The sequence below is a fragment of the Oncorhynchus nerka genome, linkage group LG18, assembly GCF_034236695.1.
Source record: "Oncorhynchus nerka isolate Pitt River linkage group LG18, Oner_Uvic_2.0, whole genome shotgun sequence".
NCBI classification, from domain to species: domain Eukaryota; kingdom Metazoa; phylum Chordata; class Actinopteri; order Salmoniformes; family Salmonidae; genus Oncorhynchus; species Oncorhynchus nerka.
The window spans coordinates 23343848-23358365 of record NC_088413.1 but is presented as its reverse complement, the minus strand read 5'-3'; the positions used below and the strand labels follow the sequence as shown (position 1 = coordinate 23358365).

The 14518-nt window shown below is 41.0% G+C and overlaps 2 protein-coding genes and 1 long non-coding RNA gene across 4 annotated transcripts in view; 2 read left to right on the top strand and 1 right to left on the bottom strand.

The window, feature by feature from the left end:
- tbck (TBC1 domain containing kinase) overlaps positions 1–583 on the top strand; it is a 63303-nt gene extending 62720 nt beyond the window's left edge. Inside the window, exon 26 of the mRNA XM_065003785.1 lies at positions 189–583. Within this exon, the coding sequence (XP_064859857.1) occupies positions 189–299 (111 nt within the window). The 3' untranslated portion in view covers positions 300–583. The remainder of the gene's footprint in view (positions 1–188) is intronic.
- On the bottom strand, positions 369–4679 carry LOC135561834 (uncharacterized). The gene is made up of 2 exons (XR_010459667.1): positions 4269–4679; positions 369–2540 (listed from the first exon to the last, which is right to left on the bottom strand). It is a non-coding gene; the product is annotated as an uncharacterized LOC135561834 (long non-coding RNA).
- LOC115128059 (hydroperoxide isomerase ALOXE3-like) lies at positions 3096–14300 on the top strand. Of its 2 annotated transcripts, none has more exons than XM_065003786.1 (15): positions 3096–3236; positions 3754–3907; positions 4598–4805; positions 5033–5114; positions 5232–5354; positions 6120–6223; positions 6761–6933; positions 7938–8081; positions 9794–9997; positions 11877–11963; positions 12239–12408; positions 12553–12674; positions 12891–12991; positions 13210–13380; positions 13532–14300. In XM_065003786.1, exons 2-15 carry the CDS (start codon positions 3761–3763, stop codon positions 13709–13711), a joined length of 2016 nt encoding a protein of 671 aa, XP_064859858.1. In that variant the 5' UTR covers positions 3096–3236; positions 3754–3760; the 3' UTR covers positions 13712–14300. The 2 variants fall into 2 exon arrangements, with proteins under 2 accessions (XP_064859858.1, XP_064859859.1); XM_065003787.1 differs by having other exon boundaries at positions 3744–3907.
- Positions 14301–14518: the final 218 nt, after the last annotated feature.

Genomic DNA, 14518 nt, shown 5'->3' with positions numbered 1-14518 from the left:
ATGTTGTTAATGGTTTTGCTTGTTGACCCCCCAGATTGGTAAATGTTCTTCCATGTTGTTAATGGTTTGCCTTGCTTGTTCCCCTCCAGATTGGTTGTTCCTCCATGTTGTTAATGGTTTGCCCACCTGGATTGGTAAATGTTCCTCCATGTTGTTAATGTTTTGCCTTCGTCTTGCCTCCCCTCCAGTTTGCGACCCACCTGGTGAAGGTAAACTACCCTCGGGTGACCACCCTGGACGGAGGCATCAACAAGATGAAGCCCACAGGCCTCCTCACTGTCCCCTCCCCCCAGATCTGATCAGAGACCACACCCGCCAGCTGCCAAACAAACTCGGTCCCACCCACACAAACAAAAGTGAACCGCTCATTCATCGTCTACCAACGGGCATTCTTTTTATTTTAATAAACTTATCGTAACAAAATTTAGAAAATATTTGCTTATGTTTCTGTATATTGTTTTACATTTAGATTTCATAATTTGATGTAACAGTCCCTCTTTTTTTTATTCTTACGTTGTACTGTATGTATGTGCTCAGATGTCACATCATTAAAATGACTGAGATCAGCTCCTCACTCTACAAAGTGTCTGACTTCTGTTTGCATAAGAGATAAAGGGTGTATCATTTGAAGATAAGGGAAGAGGTCACATTCATAAAATCTAGAGGTCTTCCGTCTCATCATAAAAGAGAACTCAAGGGTTGCGTTGATAGTTGACATACAGGGGGTGTTGCATCAAAAGCATTGTACTACTCACAGTTCATGTCTGCTATCACTGCTCGGTGCGTATGTAAGTGTTTTCACGTGAAGATAGTGTATTTACAAAGTTTAATCTTTAAAATCTATTATTACAACCATATGGGCCTCATACTGTAGACACACTAAGCTCACTGTAAACCTAGCTCCATGATAAAGACATATATTGGTTTGACCTCCTTCCTGACCCTGTCTACCCTGTGCCTGTGCCTGTGTTTGTCCTGCAGGAATCCCTGTATTATGTACACAGTGAGGTTATATACAGATTGCATATGTAAATACTGCAGTCCCTGCAACTCCATTTCTGAACAGAAAGGCAGCATACAGTAGGTGGGATTTGTCCTGTTACGACCCAAATAGATGTCCCAGTGGGCAAAAATGGTAATTTTCTGGTTTTCAACTGACTTTCTGTTTGAGAAAACGTCATGCAACCAGGTAAAGATGTACTTTGTGACGAAATGTAGACGTTGTGGGAAAGATATCATATTTTGGTTGTTATCGAATCTGTTGTTTTTTTGGTTGCTAAGAAGACGTAAATGTTAAATAAAAGGTATTTTGATATTTGAGATGCTGTCCTGGGGGCTGGTCTCGTGGTAGTGCTCTAATACCCTTTGTCTCTGGAGGCAAGGGTTCAGTTCCCGGCTGTGCCACTTTCTGACCTAGATCGCTTTCTTTAATCTCCCCTACTATCTCAACTACTTCTACCTGTTAGCTGTCAACAAAACCTATGAAATCCCCGAAGGAGAATACTTAGAGAATACTTGGAGAGAATGGACCTGACCTGCACCTTATCTGCTTCCTGATGTTACCATGTAAAAGTGCCTCGTTTGAATGTTAAAAAAAAAGGGCCATCACTACTTGGTCTGCTTAAAGTAAAATGCTTTTCCACACTTTAGTGTATATTTACAGTAGCCTATGTTATTCGGCAACCCTTTTCCATCAGCAGAGGGCCTCACACAGGTATGAGGAGCTATAGGAGGATGGGATCATTGTAAAGACTGCAGTAAATGGAATGGCATAAAACACATGAAACATAAAAACCACGTTTGACCCCGTTCTATTGATTCCATTCCAGCCATTATGATGAGCTGTTCCTCCTATAGCTCCTCCCACCAGCCTCTTCTGGCCTCACTTATTCTTTGGAATTTGCCATGAAGGATATGCGATAAGAAGCGAGTTAGTGATACATATTGACCGGTGTGTGTCCTGCCAAAAAAAAGCACAATGGGTGTTGCATCATCAGTGCAAGTAGGAAGTATTTGGAAAGATTTGGAGGCTGTCCTGGCGCAGTGGTCTAAGGCACTGCATCTCAGTGCAAGAGGCGTCACTACAGTTCCTGGTTCGATTCCAAGCTGGATCACATCCAGCTGTGATTGGGAGTCCTGTAGGGCGGTGCGTAATTGGTCCAGTGCCGTCTGGGTTTGGCCGGTGTAGGCCGTCATTGTAAATAAGCATTTGTTCTTAACTGACATGCCTACTATTTAAAAAATACTGTACAGTATTGTGTATATAGAGTACTAACTCCATATAGTGACTATACAAGACTTGTGAAATCCTGTTTGGATATCTTGCACCAAAACAGAGTCTGTGACAACAGGTGTCTCGTGAATTCGACGTGGTGTGCCCCTCCTCTCTCGGCACGCTGGTGCTGATAGAGCTGGACAAACAGCCCCTCGCACTCTTCCCCCAGGACGCCTGGTTCCCGTCCAAGGTTGTCGTGACGACGCCAGAGGGAGACACATGCCAGTTCCCCATCTACCGTTGGATTCTGGACAAGGAGGTGCACCTGTTCAGAGAGGGCACAGGTCAGCACGGTGTGACGTTATGAAACAACATCACATCCAAACATGTTAGGATGAGTAATGCTTGGGGAAAAAATTGATACTTTTCTTTGTGTGTGCATGATGTCACTAAGTTTTAAAAGCTACTTTGACTCTTAGGGGCAGCAGCGTAGCCTAGTGGTTAGAGCGTTGGACTATTAACTGGAAGGTTGCAAGTTCAAACCCCCGAGCTGACAAGGTACAAATCTGTCGTTCTGCCCCTGAACAGGCAGTTAACCCACTGTTCCTAGGCCATCATTGAAAATAAGAATTTGTTCTTAACTGACTTGCCTAGTTAAATAAAGGTAAAACATTTTTTTTTTAAATTAAATTTCCCACCAGTAAATTGCATTGCAGTGCTGAGCAAACATTTCCCCGCATGCCCTCAGAATTGCGAAATTGACGTTACAACACCCTTTCAACCACAGCTCAAATTTCTACTGTGTATTTACAATAGGTGATTGGGCAACGCTTCGCTATCAACAGTGGCAGAATTTATCATGCAGGATATACAAGGTCAATGGAGGGAAGTAACACCCAGATATGTACATATGGTTCTACACACAACTCCAGCCAGGTATAAAACGAGCAGTAGGGAAGGTGATCATTACATGCATGTTAAGGCACAGTTAACAGGGTACTACAAACTATCAACCAATCAGGTAAGGGAACTCTGAATGTTTTATTTTTGATTATATGGGAGACATTTTCATCAAGCAAAAGAGCACAGATGTGTGCAGAAAATACAGTTCAACTTGATGTGCAGCGTGATTTAATGTTTTGTTTTCTTCAACTATGTGTAGAATGAGGAGGCTATTATTTAACCAGAGATCAGTGTACTGAGCCATGAATGCAATGCACACAATGCAATGGGTATTTTGGATAATATGCACATTGAATAAGCATATTACTCCTGTCTATGGTTAATTTGCTCACTGCCATTTGCTTGTGCAAAATGTCCCGGAACATGCTGTGTGTATGCAATAACTGTGGCTTTGCAAGTTTGTTATTCAAGCAAGAATACCCTCAAAACAATGATTTTGTTATATTAAAATTGATCAATAGATATCATGCAAGTCTTAATATTTCCAGGAATATTTGCACTGCCTACATTGAATGAACTGTTGTTTGCTGTGCAGTCTCAGTGTGTGCAGATAAGCCTATCATAGTGTTTTTCAGAGTCAAAATGGCAAAATACAAGGTGACTGTGCACACACACAACATCGCAACTGGCACCACGTTGAACAACGTCTTCATCAAGCTGGTTGGCGAGAATGGAGAGAGTAAGCGCACGTGGCTCACTAGCTTGAAGGGAGGCTTCTATCAAGGCACGGTAAGTCAGTGATGCTCCTATCAGTACTAAGATATATTTCTCTTTAAATCTAGAATCCTTAATTGAAACAATAACAAAGAGGCACCCCGCCCTCTGTTTTGGTAAAAAGCTGAGGGATGGGCTTGTAGAAATGTCACCATTCTCAAACTCATAGAAGAATGTGTACATTTAACCATGTTTTGTGGCTATAGCTTAGTGTTTGTTCACATTTACATTGCTTACAATCATTGGGTTCTGATTGGATACGACAGCTGAACTAAGCAATTATAAATTATATTCTTCAAGAATCTATGGGTATATATAATTAAACATGATAAAAATGGATGTAGCAACAAATGATTCTAGCTTCAATAAGACTTACCATTTGCATTTTTCAAATACTGTACTCAAAACACACCCAAACACACCCAATATGTTCATACACATATAGTGTATATGACATGAAGACTTTGTTGCCTGTATGTTGGACCCTTAAGTAATAATACTGGTAGTACAGGATTAGTTATATTTGCCTTTGTTATTTGCTTTCTCACACGGTCCAGATTCTGCTCTCTCTCGCTCTCGCTCTCATCTTCTCTCTCTGCCCTTCCCTTTCTCTCTCTCTCACTCACTCCCTCCCTCCCTCCATCTCATTCTTTCATTCCCTCCATCTATCTCTCACTTCCTCCATCTCTCTCTCTCTCTTTGCAGGCGTCTCGTGAATTCGACGTGGTGTGCCCCTCCTCCCTCGGCACGCTGGTGCTGATAGAGCTGGACAAACAGCCCCTCCCACTCTTCCCCCAGGACGCCTGGTTCCCGTCCAAGGTTGTCGTGACGACGCCAGAGGGAGACACATGCCAGTTCCCCATCTACCGTTGGATTATGGACAAGGAAGTGCACCTGTTCAGAGAGGGCACAGGTCAGCACGGTGTGACGTTATGAACCAACATCACATGCAGACATGTTAGAATGAGTAATGCTTGGGGAAAAAAGTGGATACTTGCAGCCATTGTTGGGGGGGGCTTTTAAAAGCTACTTTTCCTCTTAGGGCCACCGTACATACAGTAATACATACAACACTGGTTCTGAAGGATTAGTGCAATAATATGTGTGATTAACTTGATTTATTATTCTTTATATTTTCAGCTAAAAGGCTCTGTGATGAAACTAATCATCTTGCCAGGTACAGCAGGGAACTGGAGATGAAGACGAGAACTGAGCTGTACTGGTAGGTGCTGTGGTCTTTCGTCCTAGCTGCCCAGTCTGTCCATTATATCTGACCAACCTCCATATATTTCCTGCTCCTCCTCTTTCTCCTGCTCCTCCTGCTCCTCCTCCTACTCAGCTGGGATACCTACAAGGAGGGTTTCCCCGGCAGCATGAAGGCAGACAACCCTCTGGATCTTCCCAGCGAGATCCAATTCTCGTTCACCAAGGCCACCCAGTTCCTCTTCACCGCCGCCACCGGGTGAGTTCCTCACCTAAGCCAAATGTATACCCGACTTGAGTACACAACACGAGAATGCAATGTGCTACTCATAATGGCTTCCCTATGTGGTTATGTGGCAAGTTACAGAATGAGGAATTGGCGTGCTCAACTCGAAAGTCTGTTGTAACAAAAAGTTGTTGGGTGCCAGGTTCAAAAGGCATGCACTGGGGGGGTAAAACCCCCAAAACCCTCATTCATTAAAATATTCTCTACATTTTAATGTATTTTTAGGCACTAGAAGTTGTGAAAAATAGTAGAATAATGTATGTGAATAATGAATGTAAATTATGATTGTGAAAAAAGATACTACAATGTTTCATCATTTATAACTATGTGTGAATGTGTGAATGTGTGAATTCTTCTCCAAAAGCTGATGAAGTATGTCGCCCAAATGGGTCTGATTGCTCTGCCCTCTCCTGCTGATAATTACATTAAAACTTAAGAATAGTTCAGTGCGGATTTGAGCTTTTTTCCTTTGTCCAGTACGTGGTGAGTTTAACATTTTGGGTTGCACACACTTGCATATTTTTACGACTATGCAGGACAGCCATTTTTGCGTAGCTAATTGCGCTGTGTACATCGGGCATAATTCATCCTCTAAGGACAGTTCAAATAGTACATCCTGCAGAAGATCATTAAAACTCTTCTAAAGTATTCCATTCATTCATATTGTTGAGTTGTACATTTGATCTGCGAAACTCTATTGGCTCAGCTTGACACAGTTCCTTTTCTCCCTTTCTGTAGGATCACTGAGCTGAAACTGAAGGGGTATTCTGACAACAAGAAGAGCTGGAAAAACATTGATGAAATCAGCAAAGTCTTCTGCTGCAATAGAACTGTCATCTCAGGTGAGTGCATTTCAAAGGTGCATTTGCAGAATTAACTCCAGGGGCCTGTTTATTAGGTGGTAAACATTTTGAAACAAAGTCAAAGGGGGAAGTAATACTACTTGAATATGTCCAATAAAAATATACATTCAGTACCAGTCAAAAGATTGGACACACCTACTCATTCAAGTTTTTTTTCTCCATTTTCACTATTTTCTACATTTTAGAATAATAGTGAAGGCATCAAAACTATGAAATAACACATATGGAATCATGTAGTAACCAAGAAAGTGTTAAACAAATATTTGAGATTTGCCACCCTTTGGCTTGATGACAGCTTTGCACACTCTTGGCATTCTCTCAACCAGCTTCAAACTTTTGACTGGTGCTGTATATACTGAAAATGACCCTGGATTAATAGGCATCATCTGGAAGAAAACAGACTGAAACAGGGAGGGAATACCTGTCCAATAAGAAACTATTGATTTTATTTTCTGTTGCAAAAGGTTTTGCTATGGTGCGCACTAATTAATACGACCCAGAATTTCCTCCTTCCAGACTACGCACAGGAGCACTGGAAGGAAGATGAGTTTTTCGGGTACCAGTATCTGAATGGCTGCAACCCCATGTTGATCCGTCGCTGCTCGGAGTTGCCGGCAAATTTCCCCGTCACAGGAGACATGGTCAAGCCCTCTCTTCGTGGATCGTCCAGCCTCCTAAAGGAATTGCAGGTACTGTACAGTATGTCAAAATGGGACTCTTTGTTAAAAGTTGCCTAAATTATTGCAGTACCACTTCTACCAAGGGTGGCGCTGGACTAGGGGCAGTCCTCTTGGACCAAGGTGAATATCTTAGATATTCACAATTATCAATGGAAGTCAATGGAGATCCCTTTGTTGGATGTCTAGATGTCCACTTTCTTGGACCATCAGAAGCATGTACCAGATTCCTTTTTGGACCTACAGATGACTTTTGAGGAGGCCCATCCAGTATGTTTCTCAATAGCTAGGTTTCCATCCAATTGGCGATAGATTTTCATGCAAATATTCTCAAATCCGCATAAAAACAATATGCACATTTCCCCACGATAGATGTTTCCATCAAATTGACATGTTGCGGATATAAGTCTGTGTGTTGACGTAGTGCACATAAAAATAACCTTTGTAGTTAAATTCCCATGTACCCAAACATAAAAATAACCTTTGTGGTTAAATTCCCATGTACCAAAACATAAAAAATTTAAACATGTAAATGGCATTTCCATCGCATTTTCAACTTGGATGGCTTTGTCACAATTATTTTTCTGTGCCATTCCACCACCATTTCTCGCATAATACATTTTACAGACACAAAAATATCCCACCTTGTCTAGCATATTTTGTTTTGTTGACATGCTGAAAGTTTACAGATAAGCGTTCTGTTTTCTTCAGGCCAGTTGTGACATTTTCTATCTGACATGTACTTAAAAAATGTTGGATGAAACCTGGTCACTGAAAAAATGAAAAATATCCCTGTATTCCTTTCTTTTATGTTTTTGTGGGGGGATGGTGACCCTAAAATCCAAGAAAGTAATCGCAAAAATAACTTTATTGGATGTTTTTTGGGATAATCCTAGTAAAACACAGAGCTACAATATCTGTCCCATTCCAAAATACCAAGAAAGTGGACTGTAAATCCTAACCTGTTGCATTGTAACTGTTGGATTTATTCTCCCATGTCATCCAATCCCAAACAGAGCGGCAACATATTCCTGCTTGACTACAAGAACCTGGATGGATTAAAGGCAAACGTGATCAATAGGAAAAAACAGTACATGGCGGCTCCTCTGGTTCTGCTCTACAGAACCCCTGATGACAAGCTGGTTCCCATCGCCATCCAGGTAAGGTTGCCCTAACTAACTTTGAAGTGAAGACTACAATCACGGAGACCATTACAAGTGAGAGAGTCTGTAAACCCATCATGTTTCAATCTCGTTTAGAGAGCCCACTTACCCATGGAGGCTGGTGGAGATATAAATGGACAGTACGGGCTCATTACTACCGCTCCCTTCTTTACGTTCCAAACATTACAACTAGCCCGTCCTCCCCATGTTTCCCTCCACCAGCCTCCACTGTATCTGACAGCACCCAAAGAAAATATGTTTGATATTGTCTTCAAATGCTTTGAATTAATGCATTACACACTTAGAACATATGGTTCATCAAGGGTCCTTTGGGAAGGGTGATGGTTTTATGTGAAACCTTTGAGTCCTTCAATGCTTCTTTGGAGTTCAGAAAAGGGTTCTTTCCTCTTTTGTGATAATCAAATGTGGGGAGGGGTTGCTCAAAGCTCATTTCGAGTGTCATTCCAGGTTATCTAATCTGTTGTGTTATTTTGCCATTACATGTTAAATATGACTATGGCTAGTGAAAGTGTCTAAGGGATAATCAACGACTATGTGTTCTCTGGAAAATAATTAATAATGAGGTGTGTTCCACAACGCGCTAGCAGAGTTACATTATTTTCCAGAGTACGCATAGAGCCCCGAGTTTATTATCCCTTTTATACCGTGGCTATAATTTAGCACATTTACTTGATAGAAATGTGTTCATTTGGCAGGGATAAATGAGTTCAACATCCACTGAAATAGCTAGCAAGTTTACTAGATGCGACACTAGTTGCCTGGGTAACCAAAAATACTTGCTAGTTTAGCGAAACAAACCATCAGTCCTAGCTTGCTATTATAAATTCGAATTCAACAATGCCACTAACATTAGCCTAAAGCCATGTGCGCATTGTTGAGCTTATAATATGAATAAAACATATTTATCAACAGTTTTAAGCTAAACGGTCTGATCTGTTGCGTCAGCCTATTGCATTTTTACATTTTAGATGTGCAGTGGTTGTATGCATTTTGAATCTGTCATTCTTTTGAACTGTAGACATATTTTGTATCATCCCAGGGATGACAGGAAGCCCTTAATTATAAAGACATAACAAGTAGGCTATTTGGTTGTAATTGCAATGTTGCAACATTTTTTTGACTATCAAAGGGTGTCCAACCATCCTCCAGGAGAGCCTTAAAGGGGTAGTGTTGTATTTTGAGACTGATTGAATATGCGATGAAGCCAATAGACAGTGTAGCCTCCATTTTTGTCTGATTCTCTATGGTAAAAAAAAGATAGTAATGCATTTCATTTTGTAAAGTGGTTAATTGCATCATACAATGATGTACAAAACATACAAATGGTGTTACAGACCTTTTTTTTGTGTGTCTTGAGCTTTTGGTAAAAAGGTTTCCTACTTGTCCTAAGGACAAGTGGCTAAAAAAGTAAATGTCAAGCCCTGAACCAAAAAGGGTTGAAACGATAGATGAACCCTTTTTGGTGCTAAATAGAACATTTAAAAATATATATATTTATAGAACCTTAGGAAAGGGTTCTTTATAGCACCATAAATGTTCCATTTATAACCTTATGTTCATGGTTATTTATAGAACCTTCAAAAAAGGGTTCTATATAGCACCAAAAAGGAATCCGTATTTTTCGTTTAAACAGGGATAATGTTGCTGGTAGCCATCTATGAGGTACCTAACACTCTCTCTCTCCACAGCTGAAGCAGAAGCCTGCAAAAGACAACCCCATCTTCCTTCCTACTGACTCTGAGTATGACTGGCTCCTGGCCAAGATCTTTGTGAGGAGCGCTGACTTTCAAGAGCACCAGCTCAACGTCCACCTGCTGCGCACTCACCTCCTGGCTGAGGTGTTCGCTGTAGCACTGCTGCGCAACATGCCCATGGTGCACCCCCTCTACAAGGTACATAACACAGCACAGCATAGCATAACATAGCATAAACCCAGGAGGTTGGTGGCACCCTAATTGGGGAGGACGGGCTCGTGGTAATGGCTGGAGTGGAATGTTATCAAACACATGGCTTCCATTCACTCCATTCTAGCCATTATTATGAGCTGTCCTCCCCTCCGCAGCCTCCACTGAGCATAGCATAGCATAACATAATATTAGCATAACATAACATAATATTAGCATAGCATAACATAATATAGAATAGCATAACATAATATAGCATAGCATAGCATAACATAATATAGAATAACATATAATAATATAGCATAACATAGCATAGCATAATATAGCATACATATCATAGCATAACATAATATAGCCTAGCATAACATAATATAGCATAACATATCATAGCATAACATAATATAGCATAACATATCATAGCATAACATAATATAGCATAGCATAACATAATATAGAATAGAATAGCATAACATAATATAGCATAGTATAACATAATATAGCATAACATATCATAATATAGCATAACATAATATAGCATAACATATCATAGCATAAAATAATATAGCCTAGCATAACATAATATAGCATAACATAACATAACATAATATAGCATAACATAATTTAGCATAACAACATAATATATCATAGCATAACATGGCTTCCGGGTTGGATGCGCGCTGTGTTAAGAAGCAGTGAGGCTTGGTTGGGTTGTGTTTCGTAGGATGCATGGCTCTCGACCTTCGTCTCTCCCGAGCCCGTACAGGAGTTGTAGCGATGAGACAAGACAGTAACTACTAACAATTGGAAATTGGGGAGAAAAAGGGGGTAAAAAAGGATATATAAATAAATAAATAATAATATAGCATAGCATAAAATAGCATAGAATAACGAAACATAATAAAGCATAAGATAAGATAGCATAATATATTATATCATAGCATATATAACAGAATACAACATAACATAATATAGCATAGCATATCCAGTTAGTGCTCCGAGGATCAAATAAAATAACATTTTATTTGTCACATGCGCCGAATACAACAGCTGTAGACCTTACTGTGAACTTCTTACTTACAACAATGCAGTTTTAAGTAAACAGAGTTAAGAAAATATTTACTAAATACAATAAAGTTTTTTTTAAAGTAACACAATAAAATAACAATAACAAGGCTATATACAGGCGGTACCGGTACCGAGTCAATGTGCGGGAATACAGGTTACTCCAGGTAATTGAGGTAATTTGTACATTTAGGCAGTGGTAAAGTGAGGGGTGAGGTCAATATAAATAGTGGCCATTTAATTGATTGTTCAGCAATCTTATGGCTTGTGGGTAGAAGCTGTTAATGAGCCTTTTGGACCTAGACTTGGCGCTCCAGTACTGCTTGCCGTGCGGTAATAGAGTGAACAGTCTATGACTTGGGTGACTGGAGTCTTTGACAATTTTTGGGGCCTTCCTCTGACACTGCCTAGTATAGAGGTCCTGGATGGCAGGAAGCTTGGCCCCAGTGATGTACTGGGCCATACACACTACCCTCTGTAGCGCCTTACAGTCGGATGCCGAGCAGTTGCCATACCAGGCGGTGATGCAACCGGTCAGGATGCTCTCGATCGTGCAGCTGTAGAACTTTTTGATGATCTGAGGACCCATGGCAAATCTCTTCGGTCTCCTGTGGGGGAATAGGCATTGTTGTGCCCTCTTCCCGACTGTCTTGGTGTGTTTGGACCATGACAGAGGATAATGACACATGAAAGTATAATACATGTCTTTCTAATGTGGTCCTCCAGACAGTCCTTACTAATGCCAGTTTCTCTCTTGGGATTGTTGACCATCCATCCTTCTCTCCACCCTGGTTTACTGCTTTAGCTTCTGATTCCACACACCCGCTACACCCTCCAGATCAACCTCTTGGCCCGGGCATTTCTAATAGCTGATGAAGGAGTTTTCACTCAGGTAGGCTACTGAGTGGACTGTTTCCATAGAAGTGTGTGGTGTCCATATTAGGAATCACACATCCATGGAAGTTGTGTCAAAGTCAGCATACATGCGGTTGTATGTCTTGTAGTGAACCTACAGTACCCCCAAGTATTGTCATTTGGCCCTCCTGGTCAACATACTTGCTGGTAGGTTCCTATCTCTCATAGAACCAGTGTAATATTGCAGCTTAGTTAAAGTACATTATAATGTTACAGAATTATGTAATCAAGTAACTTTAAGTGACGTTGTAGTTTGCTGCTTCGGGCGGAGAGGGGATGATTGAGATCCTGAGGAGATCTGTGGCCTCATTGACCTACAGCTCCCTCTGTATGCCGGAAGACATCACTGCACGAGGTCTGGAGTCAGTCCCCAACAACTACTACAGGGATGATGGACTCAAGCTGTGGGACATCATCCACAGGTAGGCTACGACAGAGCAGTAGAGCAGACCTACATGGTGGTAGTACAGTATCATCCGCTGGTAGAATCTACAGTGAAAGCATAGCTCTACATAGATATGATATCTTCTTCTTCCTTCGTTCTTCCGTTGTCGTCTTCTGTATAGGTTTGTAGAGGGAGTGATTGGTTTCTATTACAAGAATGATTCAGAGGTCCGGGAAGACCAGGAACTACAGAACTGGATCAAGGATATCTTTGACCATGGCTTCCTGGCCCAAGAATGCACAGGTGACGATGTACAGGGTAATATCGGGGTGTGTGGTAATGACGTATGGTGAAATGTCTTGTTTTTGCCAATATGTTTTTTGGTTTCTGGTCCATAACTTCCCCGGCATAACTCACAACTTCCATGGACGTGACTGTCCTATAGTAACAGTCCACCCAGCTCCACTGGCATAACTCCATTCATCACACACCTCTCTCCGTTCTTATCTTTCTGTCCAGGAATCCCTCAGTCTTTCTCTACTGTGCCAGAGGTCATCAAGTTCGTCACCGTGGTGATCTTCACCTGCTCAGGCCAGCATTCTGCTGTCAACTCTGGACAGGTGGGTGTAGCGTAGCCCATACTTTTTTTTCAAGTGTGTTATTAATCTAAATCTAACAACTACTGACTTTTTCTGCCTCATCTACCATTTAGGAAGAGACATATTTGTAAAAATGTTGCAAGGTTTTTCTGTAATTCCTTGCCACTATCATATCATCATTTTAGAATAGCAGCATATTGGATGTCAGTAATAATAAGTCATTCTTCTTCTTGTTACAGTATGACTATGGTGGCTGGATGCCCAACACCCCCATCTCCCTGCAACAGCCACCTCCCACCACTAAGGGGCAGTCTACTGAGAGCACCATGCTGGAGACCTTCCCAGATGTCGGCACAACAGCACAGGGCATGTCCACTATGTGGCTCCTTAGCAAGCAATCCACTGACTTTGTGAGTCTGCCATCTTTCATGAACTATTATCAATATCATCTAGGCCCAAAATACTATATTTAGATACAAAATATCCTATTTAAGTGTCCTTTTTAAAGTTAATATTATAACTATCAATATTTTACTAACTTCGATTATTCTCCATATGCAGTTGGCTCTTGGCCAGTACCCAGAGGAGCACTTCAACGAGATACCACCCTGCAGGATGATTCAGAAATTCCAGACGGATCTGAAGGTCTTCAGCGAGACCGTCAAGGCCAGGAACTCTGGACTACCAGTGCCATACACCTACATGGACCCTGCTTTGGTGGAGAACAGTGTGGCCATTTAGATAAGCCAAAGTCCTAGACCAGGGTCCAGTTCATTAGGCACTAATTGGAAGAAAACTGAAGAACTACCTTATTTTTGTTGTCCTTTGTTTAGCGCTTAAAAACATTTTGCATTGCGTGCCCTGATGAACACGACCCAATGATTCTGGAGGCATGCAATTGTAAACATTCTAAAATCTACTAAATGTATTGAGTATGTCAATTTTTGGAGCTTTGCTAAATGTCCCACTTCAATCAGATAAAGGGAAATCACACTGTGGGTTCAGTCAGAATGTTATCGCTGTATCAGAAGTGTTAACTGTGTTCAACCAACACACACCGCCACATGGTGTCCCTCACAGACAAACAACTTGTTGATGTTATTATTACCTTTGTATGTGTTAATGGATGTTAAGAAATACAGGGTCTTTCTGACGGATTCGTTTCTGGTGCCATATAACTACGGACTACAGGGACTGCTGGTGAAAATGAGCTCTCCTGCTAAATAATGTAACACTGAAATGTTGATTAATAGTAAAGAAGTGTCAGAATAATATGAGAGAACAATAGGTGTGACTCTCATTTACAATTAAAAGCTAATCATTTTCTTTCTCCAGTCTTCTTGTGATATTTGCCACATCTCATTTTGGTTGAAGCCTTGTCTACCTCATGTATTAATTAAAAATACATGTATAAAATGATAAAGGTAATCTCTCATTTCCTGCTTGTTTTAAGTCACCTTTATCATTCTGACCCGAACCAAACTGGTTCCAACAATGTAACCAGGCCATCTCAGTACAGGCTGGCTCAGTTCGGCCCAGTACATAGCA

Coding starts and splice junctions, on each gene's coding strand:
- LOC115128059 (XM_065003786.1), top strand. CDS start 3,761: ATGGCAAAATACAAGGTGACTGTGCACACACACAACATCGCAACTGGC. Junction 5,115..5,231: donor ACGAGAACTGAGCTGTACTG/GTAGGTGCTGTG, acceptor CCTCCTACTCAG/CTGGGATACCTACAAGGAGG. Junction 13,381..13,531: donor GCAAGCAATCCACTGACTTT/GTGAGTCTGCCA, acceptor CTCCATATGCAG/TTGGCTCTTGGCCAGTACCC.